The sequence below is a fragment of the Paramisgurnus dabryanus genome, chromosome 1, assembly GCF_030506205.2.
Source record: "Paramisgurnus dabryanus chromosome 1, PD_genome_1.1, whole genome shotgun sequence".
In the NCBI taxonomy this organism is placed as follows: domain Eukaryota; kingdom Metazoa; phylum Chordata; class Actinopteri; order Cypriniformes; family Cobitidae; genus Paramisgurnus; species Paramisgurnus dabryanus.
Genome location: NC_133337.1, coordinates 37,508,779 through 37,523,101, shown reverse-complemented (window position 1 = coordinate 37,523,101; position 14,323 = coordinate 37,508,779). Strand labels below are relative to the sequence as shown.

The window sequence follows — 14,323 nt, the reverse complement described above, 5'->3', positions numbered from 1 at the left end:
CTTTTAGAGTTGGTGCGCTTTCTTTTACATTCCTTTTATTTTAATTTGTTTATATTGTAATATTGTCATACTTAAATGTGCTTTTCTTCAGTAAGTCTAAAATTCTAAACATAACATATAAATAATTACATTCAAACTATATACACGTGTGTGTGTGTGCCATTGCCTCCTACGAACCGTGTTGTCTTCTGATCTATCTGGCCTAGTGCATTGTTGCATTTCAGTGAGTAGTCATCCCTAAGAAGCCTCATAGGGGCTACAATAGCACTAATAATTTATGTTTTTATTAATAAGATAAACTTTTGTTTTGTTGATGATCAAACCTTGATCCAGTAGGAACTTTGGTAAATGGGTAATATCTTAATGTTTTAGGATGTTACAGTATCAGTATTTTCCTTTAAGTTAATATATTGTGCAGGCTAGACAACCAATCAATAGAAACACTCAGATTGAACATTCAGATTTATGTCATAAATACAATTAACAAAACTACTTCATGTGACCCATGAAGCTTGGAAATGCAGTTTATATAAACAACAAAAAATGAATTCAGAGAGGTCAAAAGTCTCTTTATTGAAATATTTAAGATCAGAACAGAAATCAGAAGATTGACTCTCAAAATATAAATATACAGAGTGTCAAAATAAATGTTTTGTTACTGTAGGTTAAATTGTTAGTACAACATTTTAAATCAGAAAGCATTTAAACAAACAATTTTCCACATTAAGCATATAAAGCTGTATCCTAAAATGTGACCAGTCACGGAAAGTAGGGACACAAGTCGGATCTGGGCATTTTGAGTTATTCACAGATTCTGAAAGTGCAGTTTCTAAGCTTTCCAACGATGTGTAACACATGGAAATCTGATAAGATTTGGAGAAGTTGTGGCCATTTGAATATAGGAACTCAGAAATACTCAAACCGAGAAAATCGAGACGAAATGGACTCTTCTTTTCAGCTGGGGGAGACAATAGGGCTCATTTACATCTCATTTAGCTAAGCCATGCCCCCTGTAAAACCCTTTTTGAGATGTTCTAGCATCATATGTAGTATTTTATGACCAAATGACAACCCGCAAAAATAAACATGACTCTTTTACCTTTGTGGGGATCACAAGTCGAATCCAGTCTGTTTCAGATTATCCAATGACCATATTTGTCCACAAATGCGTATAATCCGTGAAATATAGATTGTTTACATCAGATTTCGCATGAATGTCTGGTAATACAATATAATATATAATCTGAAGACTATTTAAATCGTAACATGTAAGGGTATATGAGCTTACACTCCGTTAAACACATGAACTCGCCTTCAAAGTTTGTATTTAAAATAGGGAAGTAGTATAATAGATCATCCAAACAGCGCCGTCGAAAACGTGACATCCTTTAGAGAGGTTACCAATGGCTCGCTCGTTCCTCCATCAGCCAATGACTTCATGGAAAATATTGATAGACAAAACATGTAGCCAATTATATGAAGAATACAACGATATCTGTGTAACTTCTGTGTGTTTGGACTCATGCTGCGCTGCAAGAACTGACATACAGATGACGTCAAAGTACCGCGAGAGCGAGTCGAAATTAAACTACTCCGTAAGATTTCTTGAAGAGCTCTCGCGGTACTTTGACGTCATCCGACTGCGGCGCCGCATAAAGTGAGTGACGCGGCTGACGTACGATGCGGCTGACAGTTATTTGTTCCGCCCCAGCTTCTTTTATTTTTCTTTTGTTTTATGCGCCCGAGCTTTACAGTCTGGGGAGATGCAGGCTATAAGTTTGAAAAAAAACAAAACTTAGCAAACATGTCTGAGGAACAGGGCAGCGCGTCACTACAGTCACGTGACTTCACGCTCGAGCCGGAAGAGAAGACAATGCTGAATAAAGTCGTAATTCTGCTATTTTTGGACCAAACTGTATTTTCGATGCATCAACACAATCTTACTGACCCACTGATGTCACATGGACTGCTTTGATGATGTTTTTATTAACTTTCTGGACATGGAAACCATACATAGATTTTCAATGAAGGGGAAAGCTCTCGGACTAAATCTAACGATAAAACATCTTAAACTGTGTTCCGAAGATGAACGGAGGTCTTCCGAGTTTAGAACGACATAAGGGTGAGTCATTACTTACATTATTTTCATTTTTGGGCGAACTATCCTTATTTAGTAGTCACGCTGTTCCCTTTGGGGGCGGAGGCGAAAACACAAGCTTATACAGTATGTAAATATACACACAGACAATGACGCCCCCCGCTGCACGCTAGAATCTCCGGAAAAACAAGCCTATTTTAACCGCAAAATGTACGCTTTTAAATATACAAAAACTGCTATCTCAAACATGGAGAGGCTTCTTCGTGATCTCAACTAACAGATTCTGCAATAAAACGAAAATCACAAATTTCGAAAAAAAAACTTTGTTTCTCATTTTCTCGAAACTTGTGCTGCCGACTTGAGTCCCTGGTTTCCGTGACGGGTCACAAATGTGCATACATTCATGGATTTACAGATTAAAAGCATTTATGTGTTGCCGCAAGATCCCTGTGTGATGTAGGCAGTGGCGTAGCAAGTAAGTCCTGGGCCCATATGCAAAAAAAAATTATAGGCCCCCTTAAGCCAAAGCACCCCCCAACCTTGCCCGTTGGCACTGTTAACTGTGGCGCGCAGGTCTGTTAACAACATATACTTTTAATAAGGTAGTAAAATATTTTTACTTTACTTTTTTACTTTAAAGGGTAGATTTAAATAAAGAAAAACTAAATGTTTTGGGTAGTTTTTGACTTGTGACTAATTTCTCCGCCTTCTCTTTTCTCTTTAAGGCCCCACTTTTATGTTTATATTTTTCCATCCTTAATGTTCATGTAGATAGCCGCTATTGTAAACTCTCACACTGTGTTTTCTTTTTATTTTTTGCCGCGGCGATGCGTCATGTAAAAAATTATGGGGCAGTAGTTTACGGCAGCCGCGGAGGACAAGAAATGACGGAGAAATTAGACATTATGGAGAAATAAGAAATCACTACACATGATATGCATACAAAATATATTTATTGCGGCCACAAATAAAAATTAAATTGAATTTTTTTTTTATTAAAAGCTGGGGCAAGCCCAGGGCTGGGCCCCCTATTGGCCCGGGCCCATTTGCACGTGCAAACCCTGCATGCCCAGAAGCTGTACGTCACTGGATGTAGGATATATTTATTTTTAGATGTTGTTACTTTAAGCATGTGAAAGAGTGCTGGTATTTTTTGTCTTTTGCTGTAGATGTAAACGTCACAGATTAATCACATGTAAAAAAAAACTAACGTCAAAGGTGCACTGTTGCAGGAAAGTGGAGTAAAGAGTAAATTTGATTTATTATTAATAAAAATAGAGGCCCCATTGTTACCCATATTTTTTGGCAGAGAGACAAATTGGGTGAAATTACCAAATGTTTATTTGTTGTTTACTGTGTGTTATCTTTCTTAATATTCAAAGTCTCATATTCAGACACCGGAGCAGAGAGCTGAAGAGAACCATATGTGCCTGCATCATTGTGAACCTGAAAACAAAAACAATCTCAAACATCATCATCACTTTCATTATCATCTACTATAGTAAAACATCACAAACTCACCTTCAGCTTGTTGCTCAACCTGGAAGAAAGTAAATCAAGTTATTTAAACCCAGCAGAACACGATATCACTAACTACTGTTAATCTTTATCTATATAAATGGATTGTTATGTCAATAACTTACTTCCAAGTCCAAATCCAACAGTCAGGGTATGAATCAGTCAGGATATGTACAGGATAATAATCAGTGTTAAGATGATCAGGAGTGGAATTACAGTCTGCTGACAATCTATAATCACACAACATGCACATGGAAGAGAAACATAAATAAATGTCAAAGTAATATGAGAAAAAAAAAAACACTACATTGTGCCAAAGTACTATATGACATTGTTTTTATTTTTTAGTGGTCCTGTTAGTGGTAGAGCTTGGGAAGAGCATTGGTTCAGTTCTCAGAGAATGTCAGCAGATTTAAAGGTAGTGTGTGTACATTTTAGCAGCCTCTAGTGGTGAGATTGCGAAATGCAAACAACATCTCACCTCTCAATTTTAAAGTGCACCTATTTCATTGTTAAAAAACAGCGTTATTATGTGTTTGCATGGTTTATGGTTCAAAAAACTTTATTTTATTTTAATTTAATTTATTTTATACATACCGTACATTTTTGTAGCTCCAGATTTCACTCTCTTGTCCAGCAACACTGATGTGTTTTGAGTACCATGTTGGTTTTTGGCTTGACAGTAGTAGCGTCCTGTGTGTGTACGATCAGTCACATTGAAGGTGAGATTATATCCAGTCTGCAGCTCCTCCAGCTGTCCTCCATTCTCTCTGTACCAGGTGTAGTTGAACGAGACTGTCCTCCTCCAAAATACGACCCAGTATGTCGTATGTGCAAGCCGCTTAAAACGACCTACTGTTACGTTTTAAAGTTAGGGCGCCCTCTAGTATCCCTTTAAATAACGACAGTTTCGTTTGTCATGAAATGGCGTTTGACTGTCATTACCAATCAAAATACTATTCGTTTTATAATCGTATTTAATCAAGATTATAATACAGGAGAAGTTGTGTAATTAAAAGTTATATATGTTTTTATGATGTTTTTAAATATCTTGGAAAGAAATCAGCCACATCAATAACTCTTATCACATCAAATGATTAATTAAATTATAAACCTTTTGTAAGAAAAAAAGATAAAAAAAAACTAATAAAAACGGATACAGTTTAACGTTATATCATATAATTATTTGTAACGTATTGAAAATATAATATATAATATAATTATACATTTTACATTTGCGGCGCTGAATATATATATTCAGCGCCGCAAATGTATTTATATTATATATTATATTTTAATTATTCCAAGTTGCGCTGAATGAAAATAAATAATAAAAATAAATAATTAAACGAACCAAGAGGAAGTTGAAGGAAACGACGACGAAGAAGAAGAAGGCAGGCGTGGCTAGGTGTTTTCCTGACGGACGAAGGTAAAATGTCTGTGTTGTTTTTTAAAATATGTATTTGTAGTCGTGTTGATAGTTTGCAATTCATGTGGAGCTAAGCAAGTGCATCTTGGCGTTTTAATTACAAGTCTGTTGAGAATAACATTTTACCCATTAAGAAGCTAGCCCGTTATTACTTTGCTACCTACAGTAACGTTATCTTGCAGGTGCTGCTAACTAAGCTACCTCAGATGCAAAATCCGGCTTCTTAATTAACTAGCAAAACACGATTCTTTATGGTGCTTACCCTAACTTATACGGTTAATTTATAACTAAAATAAAGTTTGAATTATTCATATGTAACGTTACCGAGTTCTATGTCGTGTAACGTTACTGCAATGTCTGTCATATTGCCACAATAAATTTCAGTATCCCGAAGGTGTTTTCAGCATATATAATAATATTATCAGGGCATAACAGTTTAACAGCTTTCTAAATGATTTAAATTCAGGGTATCAATTCAACCTGGAATATTACATTTTAAAGAATTAAAACATCACAGATGAATTAATTACAAAATCAGGTTCATTATTATAGCCTATTTTAGACTATAGTCAAAGACAATAAATAATATTCATTAGTAAATTCAGATTTACAGGCACAGTTTGGCATGGACCAGTATGTGTAGTTGTTTTGATTGGTGCACTTGGAGCTTGTGTAGACACTCTGCTTATTCCCCTTTGACCCTGTTTAATTCCCGTTTTAGTCATTTACTTTGTATATATCTAAATGTAACTTTCAGAAACAAGTTGAATGATAGTATAACTAATCATCTCATCTCTTTGTTTTCAGGTTTTTGTACCCATCCTTTATCAGTGAAATATTTTACAAATCAAACGGTTCTTTTAAGAGCCTCTCTCTGTTTCTCTCCTTTTTCTTGTGTTTATCTCTCTCCCTATTTGTATTTCTTCATACCTTTATCCTTTCGTTATTTATCTTTAAAAAATCGGCAAATGGCATCTGAGGCATTCAGACAATGGCTGGAAGCAGCAAAAACCTTGGCAGATGAGTTTGAAACCACAAATGTAATACTTTTCATACATTATTTTCCTAAGAAAATAGCTCTCCTTATGTCTCCCTCATTTAGTTTTTACTTTCAGACCAAAAAGAAAAGAAAGCAAAAGGGACCTAAAGTCTCCAATGTTTCCTGGAGGAAGAGAGACCAGCATGGGAACATCCTACCACAACGTGTTAGGATTATGAAGAATCGATCTGGTCAGTAAATTGTACAGGCATGCTGTTGTCTACAAGTGTTTATGCTTCTGGTCAGAAGTAATGTTTTCTATAGCATTGTATTTTGTGTTTGCAGTGAAACCCTCTGGCACTAAGGTTTCAGAAGTTGAGGAGCTCTCTGAAGTTGAGGAGGTGAATGAAATTCAACAGGAGGTCCCAAATCTTGGTAAGCATATTGAATTGAAAGCCTAAATAATATCAGCCTTAATATTTAAATGTAAAAACTTCAAAATTAGGAAAGTGTCAAAATGTATGTAGTGACCATTTCCGTAATGCACATGAAGTGATAAAGCCATATAAGAAATTGCAGTAAAACTTTACTATAAGTTTCATTACTTAAACTAGAACTAACCATGTGCAATACATTTGTTACTGTGCGTTTACACCGGCGAGAGCGTCAAAAAAAGCTCCGGCTGCCCTGTCAACGACGCTATAGAAAAACTGTGGACGCTCTGATGCTCGAATGCATTCTCTGGAATCCTCTCAAGCAGAGGTTGCTGCCGAACGTTTCCGCCTTCCGATTTGTTGCCGCCAAACCGTGTCATAGCTCATTACCATAAAGTTGAGCTGATTTCAACTCTCCTTGATGCTCACCCTGTACATGACACGCCGTGCCGGAGCTCGTCGCCACTCTCATTAAAAAATGAATGACTTCTGGCCACTTTGATGCTTTCGCCTGTGCGGTGTGAACGCACAGTTTCTGTATACACTAATGTTTTCTTAACATTAGCTTATGAAAATACAGTTGTTCTTTGTTTGTTCATGTTAGTTCACAGTGCATTGATGAACCTTTTTTATCTTATTATTATCATTATTATTAGTATCTTTTTTATTATTAATTTAGATCAACATCTTCAGAGACTAAAAGACCTGGTAAATTCAGTCACTGTCACTGCATCGGTGGAAGAAGACACAACCACCATGTCTGCGTGGACAAAAAGACAGGCTATCTCTGAAAAAAAATTCAAGGCTGCGATGCCAGAAATTTTAAATTGCATGTTGACTGCAGAGACTGTAAACCAGCATTGCTGTGAACAATGCAAGATGACTGATGCTGTTGTCCGGTGCTTGGACTGTGTTCCCTCGGGAATTCAGTTTTTCTGTTCCACATGCGACACAGAGATCCACAGAAAAAATGTTTTGCATAACAGAGAAGTTATGTTTGATGGGTTTTTCAATCCTATTCCACCAACATCCTTTGTGGTGGTTTGTGGTGACCAGTATCACCTCAATGAACAAGGTATGTTCAGATATTTTAGTATGTCCTCTTACCGTGTTTTCATAATGTTCACTTCATGTACAGTGGTACTATAAAAGCTCTGTCTGCTGTTTCCTTTATCTGTTTTTTTATTTGTTTAGTAAATGTGTAGACATTACTGATATTACTTTCTAAAAATGTGATTTACTGCAGTGTGTATGCTTCCAATTCTTCCGCCACTGCAAATCTGCTCCTGCGGTCCAAACCAAGACCTCATAATCACCCCAGGAAAGCAGACTGTCTTGGTGACAATCAATGGTATGTCTTTTCACTTCCTTCTACATTTTATATCCCACTAGATGAAGTTAAGCATAATAATTGATTACTATTATTATGTTGTCCTGTGCTGTACAAATACTGGTCAAATGGTTAACACATGTTTGTTTTAAGGTCCATACAACCTGTGCCTGCCTAGTGTATGCTGTCCACTGTGTTCTACTAAATGGACTCCTGGAATTGGTGACTTGCTTAAATTTAGATATTGGCCAGCAACCACCAGCTGCCAAATGCTGTTTAAGTTTGATGTGTTCACATCATTCGAGCAGATGAAGTTAGCTAGCCCATCCTTATCCCAACAAGCATTCCTCAAAATGCTTGAGCATCGATCTCTTTCCACTGGTCGGGTAAGGGCTGTTTTCATTTAGAATGTTTCTTAAATTTCAGACTTTAAAATCTTTTATTAACCAAAACTGTTCCATTTTTTTTTCCAGATGGGTAGTATTTGTGGCAATACGTTTAATAGAGTTTTTCGGGAGTTTGCCTTCTGCAGTTATAAAAAGGAAGATCTGTGCTTGATGGAGCCTTTTAAATGCCCAGCATGCACACCAGACATGCTGGCTATATCTGCAGACGGCAATAGAAAACATTACAGATTCAAGAAATCCAAAGGGTCAGTGGAATTTTTTATTATCGTTTACAATTTAGATATAGGATGGCACACTTGTGCACTTTTTTAGTCTTTTTTAGTCTTTTGGTTTAGCCAAGAAATACAGTGACAGACTGTCCATGCGGCAACTCACGGCTCTAGACCCCCCATGCCATGACCCTCTAAAGAAAAACAAGTATAGCTATTGGTTGGATGGACTTGATAGTTATTTATAGAGAAACTATGCTGCATCTTATTGCTATAACATGTAAGTTTCTACATACATACAATTTCAGTCATGTCCTGGCATATGAACATATTTCTTTAATATAAAAATGTTGGCTCTTAGCATCATAAAAACAATTTTGAGTTTGTTGGTAAAAAAATGATAAAAGTACACTTATATTTAAAGTTCAGAAATAACAAAATGTGTAAATTGCATGATTGCTTGCTTAATATTCAAATAATTTGTATCCAAATTGGTACATTTTAAAAACTGTTTGCTTGTAACATTAGAGTTCTATGACAATAATATTGTACATTGTTTAATAACTTTTGTCTCCCTTCTGTAGCCTTAAGACATATACTAAAACTTTAACAATGTTATTTATTTTTGTACTTGATACAGTATGTTTTTAACTTCTTGCACAAGTTCATGCCATAGGACAAATTAAAGCTGATACCCTAAACACAGTGTTCAGATCAAATTAATACTGATTAAAATGCGTGGCACGTTTCTGGTTAAATTTCATATTAATTAAGGTAAATGCAACATTTATGATTATTTAATTGTGTTGTTGATGAAAAATTTCTTATTTAACAGGACAGACGAACCACCTCTTTTTGATGGACTGTTCATCGCACAAGATGCCAAAGTATCTGCCTTTGTTGAGCAAATAAGAAGCCAGATGTGTAGTGTAAGGATTTATTCAACTCTATTAACCTTAGCTTTTAAAAACTTGTCCTGGTATTACATATACCATATTGTTTTTACTTTCAGAGGACAGGTCATGATGTCTGTGGGCCAGCAACATTTACAGCAGGCAGAGAAACATCACAGAAATCCCGGGCCAAGGTGGATGAAGAGGGCCTTGAAATAGCAGTGTGCAGACATGGAATCTTGCTGCAAGGCTTGAATCACTATCGTGGTGAAATATATGCCTACCCAATGTTCCTGCAGAAGGAACTGGCACAAGCTGCAAATGTGACATTCTTCTGTATGGACATTGCTTGCAGGTAGATAGCCATTGCCAAATAACAACTAATGTCTTACAGTTTGTAATCTATGCCATGCATGAGAAAAACACCATGTCTAGCTAAAAAGAACACATTTAATATATTATGGACTTAATATAAGGTTAATATGGGTACAGTTTTATCAGTTTACATCTACCACAGATTTTCTTGCAGATATAATGCAATATTACTATTCATATGACTACATGGTGTTCATGATTGTTTACAGGAATTGTACATAGGTAGTAACATTGGTCCTGGTTTGTCTCCTTACCATTTTTGCCACGCACCTCATAAACTAAGCGTTTTTCCCATTACAGGTATTGGCCTTATTTGGAAAAGATGGCAGAGAAGTTGCCTGAGCTCCAACCACTAACCATGATGAAGCCTTTCCTCTCCGTAATGCATGCTAAGGCCCACACTGGCAAATGTGAGGTACAGTGTACAGAGTTAAGTTTATGTCACAATGGACCTGTTTCACAGACAAGGCTTAGACAAAGCCACGATTAGGCCTTAGTTCAATTAGGATATTTAAGTTACACTATAAATGTACACTAGAAAAGTAAAAACATTACTGGTGTACATCTTGAGACAAAACAATGACTCTGACATGTTTTAAGATATGTCAGCGCAAGTTACTTTCCATTAAAACCACTCAAACATGCATTTTAGTCTGAGACTAGCTTAAGCCTTGTCTGTGGAACTGGGGAAATATGTTTCAGGAGCATATCCTTACGGCATCAGAAAAACATTTGCTGGATTTCTATGTCTTTCAATATGCATGTTTCAGAAAAGGTTATGCACATTAGTGATATACTTGCAGTGGTTGCCAAACCTGTCCTGGATGACCCCCAGCTCTGCATTTTGTACAGTATGTCTCCCTTTTCTGACACACCCAGTTCAGGTCCAATTCAAGTCTCTACTAATGAGCTGATGAGTTAAATCAAGTGTGTCATATCAGTGAGACATCCTCAAGGATAAGTTTAAAATAACTTATTTAGTGTGCGTTTTGGGTAATATACACACAACACTGATGAACTTTTAAAACATTATTAACATTACAGTTAAAATTGTAATTGCACAACTGCTGTTATGAAAGCTTTGCTTTCATGATAATTCTACCTAAGATCATTAAAATAATAAAATTTGCTAATGGCACCAAATTCATTGAGGATACACCAACTAATAAATAAGATTTTAATGACAAATGTCTTGATCTTATGTTTTGGAGCAGGTTAGGTGGGGTGGTAGAAGCCAAGATGGTGCAGGAAATACTGTCGGTGAAGAGGTGGAACAGGTCAATAGTTTCCTTTCAAGGGCAGCTCTTACTACAAAGTACATGACCAAGTCAGGTTGGTTAAAAAAGAAATAACCCTTGTGTTGGACACATAATACTAGATTGTACAATTAATTTGTTCTTATCTGTTTTGTTTTTAAAAGGCAGAGCAGATATGATAACTGTGCTTGCCATGGCATGGAACAATAGGAAGGTGGAGAGTCTTCACAAGACACTGGCAAAAAGATTTGTCAAAGTAAGAAGGCTACACTGTATGTTTTAGGTCCTGAGGTGTTTTCTGGGCCCTGGAGGTGTTTTGACATAAATTTGTATTACATGGTCTACAGACGTTAAACTGGTGTCGATTACCTACAAATATTAACTTCACATTTTTTATAGTACAAAGATGTTTCAAAAATATGTCAAAAGACAGTAGGTACTTTATGCAGTAAATCAATTTTGACTATAGATGTTGTTTGTCATTTACTTAAAGCACCATGATCAAGGAAGTGATTCTTCTAGGGCAAGGCTCAGCCATTGCATTCTAGCTGTGCTGACCCCTGAGAATTCCCCAAATCTTGACTGCATAATTTTTGGTAGTGTGGGGCCGTGTTCACTAATTTTGTAGTGATACTAGTAATTTTTATTTTTTTAAATAGACTACACAGAGGGCTGAAATGGAAGCAGCCAATCTTGAGAGTCTCAAGCAGGAGTTAAACATCTCTGAGGAGGATGCAGATCGGTGGGTGTGTGAGGTGCAGCAATGGGCAGCAACTGGTATGTCATAATTGCGAGTGTATACAATGGTTCCGTATTTTCCAGACTATAAGTCGCTCCGGAGTTGCATCAATTAAAAATGCTTCATGAAGACGAAATAACATATATTAGTCGCAGTAGACTATACGTTGCATTTATTTAGAAAATTATTTCACAAAATCCAAGCCGAAGAACAGACATTTAATCTGGAAAGACGAGTTATTCAACTAAACAATAGCAGACAGAACAGCAGGCTAAATCTGTGTCTGTACGTTAAACGTGACATTATCAGTTATTTAGACGATCAACAATAGCATACAGAGCATACCTGAGAGGCTGAATAGGCGATATTAACAGAACAAGCCAGCATGCATCAAGTTCGCAGGCTCGTCATTCCACATCACTAAATTCATTAGATTACATAAATACAGGAGCATCATATAGCAGACTATTGCGGCTGTAGACTGTAATGTTGTCTCTTGCCTCTCATATGTCCAAATTAATTCATTCTGACTTACAAGGCGCACCTGACTATAAGACGCAGCACCGGCCAAACTATGGAAAAAAAACACTTGTAGTCCGGAAAATATGGTACTTTTTCCATACATTTGGCTACATTTCTGTGGTGATACTATGTTTTCTGTAATGTTTACTTTTGGCTATTTCTGTTTTTCTAGAGAGAGACAGTACTCCCGGTAGCCAGGAAGAGCTCCAGAAAGAAATTGATGAGATCATTTATTCGATCCGAAGAAAGAAGCGTGATCTGTATCGACAGAATGGTATTTGGTACTTTTACTCAGCTTGCTTTTTTTCTTTTTCCTAATCACTTTTTTTAACCTTACAGACAGCAACCAAACAAGGCAGTGCAAACGGAGAAGACTTGGTGAGCTCAAAAAGACACTCCGAGAGAGGATAGTGCAGTACAACACCCTTCCTGGCTGTGAAGAGAAAATTGACACAGAAGCAGCATGCTGTCTCTCTGATGATTTCATTCTGCCTTGGGAAGCACAAGGAGATGGTTAGTATTGTTGTATTTTTGTGCTTTTTTTAATTCATATAATTCAGTTGATTCAATGAATACCAGTCAGCAATTTAACACTTTTATCCTAACACTAATATTTAATATCCTACATCATGCAATATGTAACACAGCCAACTAGAGCTGTGCAAAAAATCGACTGCGATTATCATGCGCGTGTCATCAGTAAAGCCGGTTCAGTGATTAGTATTAAATCGGCATCAGCTGCTTTCAGATGGAGCGGCATTTATTACACAGACCCGTAGTTCACCGAGAAGCTAGGCAAAATCGCATAGATAATCGGAGTCGATTTTGCCTAGCTTCTCGGTGAACTACGGGTCTGTGTAATAAATGCCGCTCCATCTGAAAGCAGCTGTTGCCGATTTAATACTAATCACTGAACCGGCTTTACTGATGACACGCGCATGATAATCGCGGTCGATTTTTTGCACAGCCCTACAGCCAACACAGTATGTCTTAAATTAAAAGCACACATCTTGATACTGCTATTAGCATTTCTTTAACTTTATTTGTTAAATTGTAGTGTTTTGCTTCAGTTGTTATCATTTGGGTGTTTTGGCTGCATAATTATATTTATAATTTGGGATGATAGGATATTTTATAGGGCATTATCTAGATTATTACCCTTATACATTTTCCTTGTTGGACAAGTTTATTTATCAATATTATTATCAAGGCACACAAAATTATTAATGAAGAGCACTGTGCTAGGCATAAAGCTGAAAAATTGAATGTGTTTTAATTTTTTTTACCTTCCAATTTTATTTAAACAAAATAGTGGTTAGTCTCCGCTTGAAGAGGCGGCTGTTTGACCAAGTCATGCTGGCCGAGCGCATGGATGAGGAGAAGATAATAATAGTGAAAGAGATGACTCAGCATTATCAACATCTTAAAAATACATTGGACCAACTGGACACCTTCCTTCGGGAGATTAAAGAGGACATCAAGATCCATAGTATGTATTATAAATGTTGTTGCTGTTGTTGTTTTAATAATGTCAAAATATGTTAATGCCTGTAAGCAGGATATTTGTTTCTTGTAAATATTGCTTCAAATCTAAAAGTATTTTTAAATCACCTCTTAAAAAAAGTGTTTAAGTTTTGCTAGCTGTTTTTCTATTTATTTATTCATTTATTGCACATTAATGAACAGTAAAACACCAGAGTTGGGCACTCAAACTGCAGGGCATTTTCCCCACTATATAGTTCCTGAAATGCTGCTTGATTATCAATGTCAGTTTTCTTCACTTTTTACTTTAGATCCACCAAGAGAGCTGACTGAAGAGGGACACAGGGGGCTGCACTGCCGTATCTTACACAAGCGGCACATTCTGCAGCAAAAACTTGCAGCAGTCGCCAGCACCTATGGCAGTGTCAACACAGACCCTTCCTTCTTCATGCTGCAGGAAGATGCTGAAGAGGAGATTGAGGACAACAGCAGCTCAGAATTTTCTGAAGATGAATTTTAAAGAATTTTACATTTTAAAGCCGCAAACATTGGAAGCACTCTTTAAAATTTATTTAAATATTTTTCAGATTTATTAAACAAAATAATAAGTAAAAGTCATTCTAAACATGAGCTACTGTGTTTGTTGTTTTTT

At 36.5% G+C, this 14,323-nt stretch overlaps 1 protein-coding gene across 1 annotated transcript; it reads left to right on the top strand.

The window, feature by feature from the left end:
- Nucleotides 1-5,037: 5,037 nt before the first annotated feature.
- LOC135749968 (uncharacterized) lies at nt 5,038-14,301 on the top strand. Its single transcript, XM_065268681.2, has 17 exons — nt 5,038-6,085; nt 6,161-6,275; nt 6,370-6,459; nt 7,138-7,533; nt 7,705-7,809; nt 7,942-8,174; nt 8,262-8,440; nt 9,240-9,333; nt 9,417-9,652; nt 9,973-10,087; nt 10,887-11,004; nt 11,093-11,184; nt 11,588-11,705; nt 12,362-12,463; nt 12,529-12,702; nt 13,502-13,678; nt 13,983-14,301. The coding sequence occupies exons 1-17, from the start codon at nt 5,681-5,683 to the stop codon at nt 14,189-14,191; spliced, it is 2,958 nt and encodes a 985-aa protein (XP_065124753.1). The 5' UTR covers nt 5,038-5,680; the 3' UTR covers nt 14,192-14,301.
- Nucleotides 14,302-14,323: the final 22 nt, after the last annotated feature.

Coding starts and splice junctions, on each gene's coding strand:
- LOC135749968 (XM_065268681.2), top strand. CDS start 5,681: ATGTGTAGTTGTTTTGATTGGTGCACTTGGAGCTTGTGTAGACACTCT. Junction 7,810..7,941: donor TGTCTTGGTGACAATCAATG/GTATGTCTTTTC, acceptor GTTTGTTTTAAG/GTCCATACAACCTGTGCCTG. Junction 13,679..13,982: donor AGAGGACATCAAGATCCATA/GTATGTATTATA, acceptor TTTTTACTTTAG/ATCCACCAAGAGAGCTGACT.